General features: G+C 28.7%; 1 protein-coding gene across 2 annotated transcripts; it reads left to right on the forward strand.

Annotated features, from left to right (window-relative positions):
• The first annotated feature begins 1,193 nt into the window (after nt 1–1,193).
• Nucleotides 1,194–7,601, forward strand: LOC145742019 (alkaline phosphatase-like). 2 transcript variants are annotated; one of them, XM_082559753.1, is made up of 12 exons: nt 1,194–1,292; nt 1,401–1,664; nt 2,024–2,182; nt 2,556–2,634; nt 3,134–3,230; nt 3,729–3,868; nt 4,236–4,386; nt 4,595–4,729; nt 5,054–5,162; nt 6,372–6,518; nt 6,733–6,894; nt 7,174–7,601. In XM_082559753.1, the coding sequence occupies exons 1-12, from the start codon at nt 1,238–1,240 to the stop codon at nt 7,323–7,325; spliced, it is 1,650 nt and encodes a 549-aa protein (XP_082415879.1). In that variant the 5' UTR covers nt 1,194–1,237; the 3' UTR covers nt 7,326–7,601. The 2 variants fall into 2 exon arrangements, with proteins under 2 accessions (XP_082415879.1, XP_082415880.1); XM_082559754.1 differs by lacking the exons at nt 6,733–6,894; nt 7,174–7,601 and adding an exon at nt 5,700–5,820 and having other exon boundaries at nt 6,372–6,512.
• Nucleotides 7,602–8,743: the final 1,142 nt, after the last annotated feature.

Here is an 8,743-nt window from a genome sequence, read left to right on the forward strand (position 1 = left end):
CTATAATCTTAATGAGTCATTTACCAAATCTTTTAATTTAGTAGTTTTTAATGCAATATTAGATTAAACCACACCAGCCTGAAATTAGATTACAGACGCATATTGACGTTTCTAATCTTTTTCACAGAAGATTTGGTTTACAAGTATTTAAATAAAATCATTGTTTTTATTTATATATTGGCAGAGTAAATTTGTCATGTATTCTAATTATTGTTTTAAGCCTTAAATTCACACTACGTTTTTTTTCTGATAACTTAGAAAAAGGCGTTGGATTATGGGTATATATATGAACGTTTAGAAATCTAAAGTATAATCATAAAAAATATTTGATTTGAAAAGGTGTTGGCCACAGTTATAAAGAAGGCCACAGTTATAAAAAAACTTCTGTATAGTCAAAGTTAAGTATACAAGTTTGTATCGTATAGGTTGTTAGTTTATAAAAGTGTTTGGGATTTCGCTTTAGCAAAATGCTTTGCAAAAATATACTTATCTATAAATGGCTCAATTACATGGCATATTTACGCAAAAAAATTTCTATGATTTCTAACCAATTTGGTTATGGCTGACTCTAAATAATACTATTTAGGAAAAAAACTGACGTCCAAATATAGATACAATCTTGAATGTCGCTTGATATTGCAGATAAACTTAACGTATTGCGCAGTGATAGGATGGTATTTTTATACTAGAACCACTTTGTTGTGATTAGGCTGGTAACTGCATGTTATATGTTAAAGGCTATACCATCAAAAGTTCGTTTTGAGATTGGCTTAGGGTAAATTTCTCGAAATGCAAATTTTGTGACGGTATCTGATTACCGCAGATATAGTTTCGACGGCTGTGCAAATAGTGTTTTATTTAACATTTGCTGTTATCAGTAATAGCGTTGCGTATTACGTGCGGTTATATGAATGTTATATTGATTTAACATTAGTGGTTTTTCGAACAGAAAAATTTAATGACTAAAATTTCGTAAAAAAATAAACTTTAATCAATTTAATCAGTTTTAAAAAATTGTATTAAGTATTTTTGCTACAAAGTTTATATAAACACTAAAATCAAAAAAGCAAATCAGTTAAAAAAATGCGGTAATATACTTATATATGTTAACTTATCTTAAATTAATTCTTTTCCAGAATTTTTAAACTTACGAAATGAATTTTACGTGTTGCCTTTTTGTGTTAATGTGTTAACTTATCTTAAATTAATTCTTTTCCAGAATTTTTAAACTTACGAAATGAATTTTACGTGTTGCCTTTTTGTGTTAATAAACACTTTCCTGACGATATCAGGTAAGTTAAATTTATACAATTATTATTAAAATAAAATTAGACATAAAAGTATTAAAATTTTATTTAATAAATTGTACAACAATATTAACATGTTTTATCCGTCTGCAGGTTCGCAGATAGCTATAGAAGAAAAGTCTGATTACTGGTTAAGTGGGGGCGCAGACCGACTTAAACAATCTTTAAAAACTTTTGAAACTCTAAACACCAACAGAGCTAAAAATGTCGTTCTTTTTATTGGTGACGGTATGAACTTAGGCACGGTAACGGCGGGCAGGATTGCTATTGGTCAGAAAATTCCGTGGACGTTCGGGGAAGAGCATGTGACGTCACTGGACAAAGCGCCTCATGTGGGTATCGCAAAAACCTACAGCGGTAAGTTGATTTACATGTTTATTTAGACAGTGTTATTAGTGCTGTAAAAGCACTTGGCTTAACTTAGTGAGGTCCTGGGTTCGATCCCCACTGATCTCATGCTATAAAGCCCTTGAATAAAGCGCTATAAACGGTATAAGCTCCTACTTATCCAACTTTTAAGCAGCAGCTTTTTAATTAGCCAGTTCCAATCTATAATATCTTAAACTTACAAATGCAACTTGAAACTGGGTCGTGGTAACTGGTGTTACTCTATGTTTAACTCGTGATGTCGATCTTCCTACATCGAGGTTAAAGATATATAAAAAAGGAAAATTTTTGTGTGTTATAACATGAAATAATACTTTTTAAATTAACAGTAAACTATATGACACCTGACAGCGCAGCAACCGGAACCGCAATTTTATCTGGAGTCAAAACGAGGTCAGGTCGCATTGGGGTCAATGCGAAAGCTTTCGACTGTGAATCCATGACAAACAACACTGTGGACACAATATTGGACTTCGCTATTCGACAAGGTATGTATATCATAGAAATAAAAGTAGATGCAATAAAACAACATATTTTTACGGGTTCTAAATCTTCCAAATACATGCCATTTACTTTAAAATGTGTATTAAATACTTCAGGTTGCTTTAAAACATATAAGAATTTAAAGCAAAAATCTTGTTTAAGTTTAAATTTGTTGAAGTAGTAATTAGTGTAACAAGCGCTTCAGACATTGAACGATGTAGTATGCCTGTCGAATTATTTAAAACCACTTCTTTTAAACTCACTTGCGGCAATATAGGCTGAAGTTGCGCTGCGTGTTTACCAGCAAACGCACATTATAAACAAAGCATTTAAATGCTTAAACCAAGTTAGCAAATGTATTGAAGTATTGGTTTTTAGGGAAAAGTGTTGGAATTGTAACAACGACCAGAGTACAACATGCAACACCAGCAGCAGCTTATGCAAAAGCACCTAACAGGTAAATTACTTTTGTCTTAATTTTGAATCTTATCAGTAAGTTTGTATATAGCTTTGGTTAACTTATCAGGTAGATACAATAAATGAACACTTTTTGAATCATGTATTTTTGAGCCTTTTTGTAAAGACTTAATTTATATTTTTTGTTTTGTTAAATCGTATTTCGTAACTTTTGAAATCTTACATCGTTTTAAAATTATATTAATTAAGTTATATTTAATATGTTTTAGATCTTTTCAAGTTTGTCAATTTTTATTATAGTAGGAATAAAACTAAGTTTATTTGTCTGTTTTTGGTATTTAACACGATTTTATTAGGTTTTAGTACACGTTAACGTATTTCTAGAGCAACATATTTTATATAAACGTGTTTAAAGAAATATTGTTATTTACGAATCTAAAAACCTTTTCGAAGGTTTTTTAACAAACATGTTACTTCAAAATGGATTTCGCAAAAATTCAAAAACCATATATTCTTTAAAATTTTAACTGTTTTTATAGGAAATGGTATTCTGATGATAGGCTATCTGATAGTGATAAGGCGGCTGGCTGCATTGATATTGCACAGCAATTATATAACCGAAGAAATGAAATTCAGGTATTTTTAGAACATTAATGTTGCTTGGTTGTGTGGTTAATGCGTCAAAGATAATCAAACTCTAAATCTTAATTTTTGGGATAGTCGCTTTGCGGTATTTTGTCTACCAACCTATTGCTTATTTTGATTTGTCATTTCACCTTTAACGATTTAAGTAAACATTGGTTAAAGTTTAAACTTGTTTTCTTACCTCATAGCTTTTTTTAAGTGTTGGTAATTTTGTGTTTTATATATTTATAAACTTGGTGATAAACTTATTACTTAAATTAAGTTACATAAATTTGGCAAATTACATATATAAAACATTGTGTTTTAAAGGTAGTGCATTAAATTTGAACTTGTTTTCTTATTTAACATTTACATACAATATATTTTACAAATGTTTTTACAAAACATTTAGTGAACACATTTAAAAATTTACTCCTTCTTATTTCAAGCGTGTAAATATTCTAAAAGTATTTTTTTCTACGTTAACGTTTTACGTTTTTCTTAATCCAGGTGATATTGGGAGGTGGTCGAGCTCATATGCGACCAACTTATCAACGCGACGAAGAATTTGTGGACACGAAAGGAACAAGAGAAGATTACAGAGATTTGATTTATGAGTGGAAACTTGATATGAAGGAAAAACGAGGAAAGTAAGTGTGAAACAATGATATTTTAATTGCTTTGTCTAATACTTACGGAATGTAGTTTTTTAATTATATAGATGCCCTTGATGAAACTTCAAATTTTTAACTTTATTATCTAACTTTTAAATTAAAAAAAAAATATGAACTATATGGAATATTTTATGTTTATTTTATATTGGTGTAGAATTAAATTCATTTTGTAAATTATTGGCATAATATTTTCAACCAAACAAATTTGACATTTAACTACGTTTACACTTTAGGACCCAGCTTTGAAATGTTATCACCGTTTACCATAAAGTTGCAAATGTTGTGGTAACGATAATGGTAATTGATTTTACGCGCTCTTTGCTGACCTTTTTGTTTGTAATAGATACGTTTGGAACAAACAAGCTTTTAATGATATTGACCCTGCTGAAACTGACTACTTGTTAGGCTTGTTTAGCCCGTTTGACATGCATTATGCTATCAACAGAGCTGGTGACAAAGGCGGTGAACCTTCTTTGAGTGAAATGACTGAAAAGGTGACTGATTTTATATTTTTAAATTTTCATTTAATTTTTTTTGTTGATTTACAATTTAAAAAATTTAAGTAAAAACTTTCCACTAATACACTTAATCTAATAAATATGTAAGTTTTTTTAGATCTCTACAAACAAAATATGAGCTTCTGTGGTGTAATTTATTGTGTTTTCTACTCTTGTTATTTTATTTAAAATCTTGTTTCTTTAGGCAATTCAAATTCTGCAGAAAAATAAGAATGGTTTCTTTTTGTTGGTCGAGGGCGGAATGTTGGATAAATGTCATCATCAAAGTATGGCCAAATGTGCCTTGACAGAATTTGAAGATTTGGAAAAGGCTTTAACGGTAACAAAATACTGTTGTAATTTTATCGGTAGTAATAAGTCATTGGGTTTTTAGCCTTGATTCAAACTGTTATCTATGCGTGAGCTTTAAGGTTCTTAAAATAATTAGCCTATTTGAAACCCCTTAAAGCCTATAGACACGTTTTTAAAGACATCCAGATTGTCAAACTTAACGAAAGTCATTTTAAATTAGGCTTGGGTGATAAAATAACTAACTTTATACGAATATATTTACCTATACATTTTATATTGAAGACAAAGTTATATATACATCAAGTTATTGTAAGATTTTATATAATATTAAAATGTTAAATTTTTTTACAAGGTGGCACGTGAGAATACACAATCAAACGAAACAATGATAATAACAACTTCTGACCATGGTCACATGTTTAATTTTGGTGCAGGATCTTACAGGGGAGCTGATATTTATGGTATGTTACTTTAAATTAAATCTGTGTGATACTTTTGATTTTGTGTACTATTTCATAGTGGCGCTGGTTTAGTGGATATATTTTGTTGGTGTGTTCTTTTACAACGGTTATTTGTAAAAATAAAAAAGGTAATTATATTTAACAACAAGTTTAAAATGATAACATCAATCGCAAATCGCAATATGAATAGTTTTTTTTAATAGAAAGAAATTAAAATGCTAATTGTTACAAAAAATAAAATAACATTTTTTTGGAATATTAATCAAATATTATAATGCTAGTAAAACTAAAAATGAATTTTTTTACCTGAAATAAAAGCTTATACCTTTTATTTGTTTATATATATATTGTTACATATATTTTTAGAAACTTAGGCTGCGTTTCCACATAGACGCGACAACTAGGTTTCGTACCTAGTCGCCAAACCTGTTCCGTGTTCACACTTATTTAAAAACATCGTACACGCTTAGTGGTTTTCGCCACCAGGAACAAATTTTTTAACATGTGTGAACGATTAAAATTTGGTTTTTGTGCCAGGTTTCGCAACATGTAAAAAAGTGGTTTTCAAAACCAATTGTGAAGCACGGATATACTGTATGTTTATACTGTCGTTTCAACTGCTGAATTTTCATCTGACAAGCAATATAATCCCTGTTTGGTATGCTTTCAGCAACAATTTTAAACACTTCTTTATGACTTTTGGCACTGGAAATTATAAATTGAATTTTCTCTGTTCCTTGAATTAATAACAAAATTTCCTCTGCTTTCCATATAACTACCCCACTATCAGCCAAGTTAAAAGCAGACTAGCCAAAACTTACGATAAAATATTAAACTGAGACAGCTGCGTGATAACAACATATTGCATGTTATACTTATAAAATTTCCTTTGTTTACTAACAAACCACTATGTATGGATTCTATGACATTTTTAATACCTCTTTCTACGAATTTCATAATATTTAAAAAAAAACGGCTACATAAACAAACAACGCGTGATTAAAAAAGTTTTTTCGTTTACACTTACAGCTGGTATGTTTTTATAACTTAAGCGTTCACACTGGGATTTCATACTCAAAACCAGGCATGAAAACCTGGTGTGAAACCTCATTTTGTCGTTCACACTGGGCTTAGTTTTCGTTTCTGGTGCCGAAAACCTAGCTCTGTGCCTATGTGGAAACGCAGCCTAAGAATATTTTATGTTTGTAGGTTTAGCACCTAGCAACACCAACCCTCTAAGAGCGACTGATGGAAAATATTACACAATTATTAATTATGGTAACGGTCCAGGACATATCTCAAAACAACGACCAAGTTCTAGGGAGAGGAGGCAAACTATTGATCGATACTCAACAGGTACTTAAAAAATTAAAATTACAATTAATTTGTGTAACTTAAATATCACATAGGCTAAGGTGAAACGCCCATGTAAAAAGGCTTATTGCCAATTTGCTTTAACATAACCTTATTTATACATGCATCAGCAATTATTTTTGTACAAGTCTTTGACTTTAAAACGAATTATGTTACAATTATTTGATATTTTTGTAATGAAACTTACTATGTAAAGGAAACAAATACTATCAACAGCAAAGTGCTGTTCCTCTGCGAGGTGAGACACATAGTGCTGAAGATGTCGTTGTTTTTGCCGAGGGTCCATTTTCTCATTTGATTAATGGAGTTTTTGAACAAAACTACATCGCTCATGCGATGTTTTACTCTGCCTGCCTTGGTAAGTTGGTTAATTTGACATAAAAATATAACATTTTAATAAACTTGCATGACAAATCAATTTTTATAAGTAAATTATATTTATTAAAAACTGCACAAAGTTCAATAAACCAAAATGATATCATTTTCTAAAAAATCTAAATTTTTTTTTAAATAAAGATTTTAATTTAATATAATTAAACAAAGGTGTAATATTAATGTGCATAATAATATAAAAATTAGTGGCACAACTACATATACCTTAATTTTCTCTTATGGTATCAATTATTTGTTATAATAGGTGATGCATATGCACATAACACACACTGTCAACCACCGATAGAAAATGAAAATTTAGGAATTTCAAATCCAGCGAAAATTAAAATACCTCCAATTCCTGACGAAGAGTTAGAACCGACAGATATTGACACAGAGCGTTCTTACAGACTATAAAAAAAATCTTGATTTAGTTTAAATATTTATTTTTGTACCATGCTTTGTAAAGTATTTAAATAAACAAATAAAAACCAATTTGTATTGAAAAAATGGTCTGATATAAAGTAAAAGTGCAACATTTTCAAATTATATACAGAAAGAAGAGCGCATATTTAACATTATTAAAAAAGCATATATATATGTTTCTGTTTTTTTTTAAATAATTCTAGTATTTTAATGCTTAGTTTTTATAGTTTAATGAATTTTAATTAGTGTTTATTATTTTTTTTAAATTGTGGGTACTGTTTATTTATCACATACTGTTAATATTGTCGCAATTAAAAAATTTAAAAATTAAAATAATAAAACAGAAATTTATATTCAGAAACACTGTTCACATGATTTAGTTTACGTATTTTTCTATTTTTTTCTCATAAATTTGAATGTAAAAACAATGCAATATAAATACAGAAGTCAAATTATTATGGTTTAAAATCTTAGATTTCGAAACATATTGTTATTGGCAGTATTTTTATTTCGCGAAAATTTTTAGTAGAACAAAAATTATAGTTAATTTTTATTTTTGTTTTAATAAGTTCGCGTGATATTTTTGGCCAATGATATTGCATACAAATTTTTTGAAAAAATTAAAATTTAAATCAAAAAATAATTGTTTTGTTAAAACCGGACAGGTCCAATTAACATCTTTACAAAAGCTTTTTTTTGAAAATGTTATTATTCATAAAAGTTATAACACTTTTAATAAAATTGTTGAAATCTCAAAACTTAAAACATTATATTTTAATAAACGCGAATTGGCCTAACTAATGTTTAAGATAAAACATTACGCAAAAATTTTCAGTTAAACAAAAGTTTGAGCTAATAGTTATTTTGTATATTATTAAGTAAGGCTATGTCATACGACTTTGTAATCAATTATACTTTTGTTTGATTGACAAAAAGAGTTGGAAATATGATATTGGGACATTGTAATTGCATTATTGACAATTTTAGCTTATTAACTTTATTGAAAAAAATTTGAAAACTATAATCTTTAAGCTCTAAATTCTTGTTAATTACAAAAAAAAAAAATTGGTTTTATTTTTTTTTTAAATAATGATGTAGTTGCAACAAAGTAAAGCTTAATCATCCAACCTCATAGCATGAAAGTTAGTGCACTCGACTTTTGATCGAACTCCCCGAGTTCGAATCTAGCTTAAAGCAATAATATTTGTATTGGCCTACCTATTATTCAAAACATTTTGCAAAAATTTTCGGTAGAAAATAAGTTTGAGCTAATTTTTATTTTTGGTTTAATTAGGTCACGTGATATTTTTGGCCAAAGCTATTGCATATACATTTTAAAAAAAAAATTAAAAATTTTAAATCGAAAAATAGTTGTTCTTTTAAAACCGCACAGGTCTAATAAACATGTT

This window comes from Corella eumyota, chromosome 2, assembly GCF_963082875.1.
Source record: "Corella eumyota chromosome 2, kaCorEumy4.1, whole genome shotgun sequence".
In the NCBI taxonomy this organism is placed as follows: domain Eukaryota; kingdom Metazoa; phylum Chordata; class Ascidiacea; order Phlebobranchia; family Corellidae; genus Corella; species Corella eumyota.

Coding starts and splice junctions, on each gene's coding strand:
- LOC145742019 (XM_082559753.1), top strand. CDS start 1,238: ATGAATTTTACGTGTTGCCTTTTTGTGTTAATAAACACTTTCCTGACG. Junction 1,293..1,400: donor CACTTTCCTGACGATATCAG/GTAAGTTAAATT, acceptor ATCCGTCTGCAG/GTTCGCAGATAGCTATAGAA. Junction 6,895..7,173: donor GTTTTACTCTGCCTGCCTTG/GTAAGTTGGTTA, acceptor TTGTTATAATAG/GTGATGCATATGCACATAAC.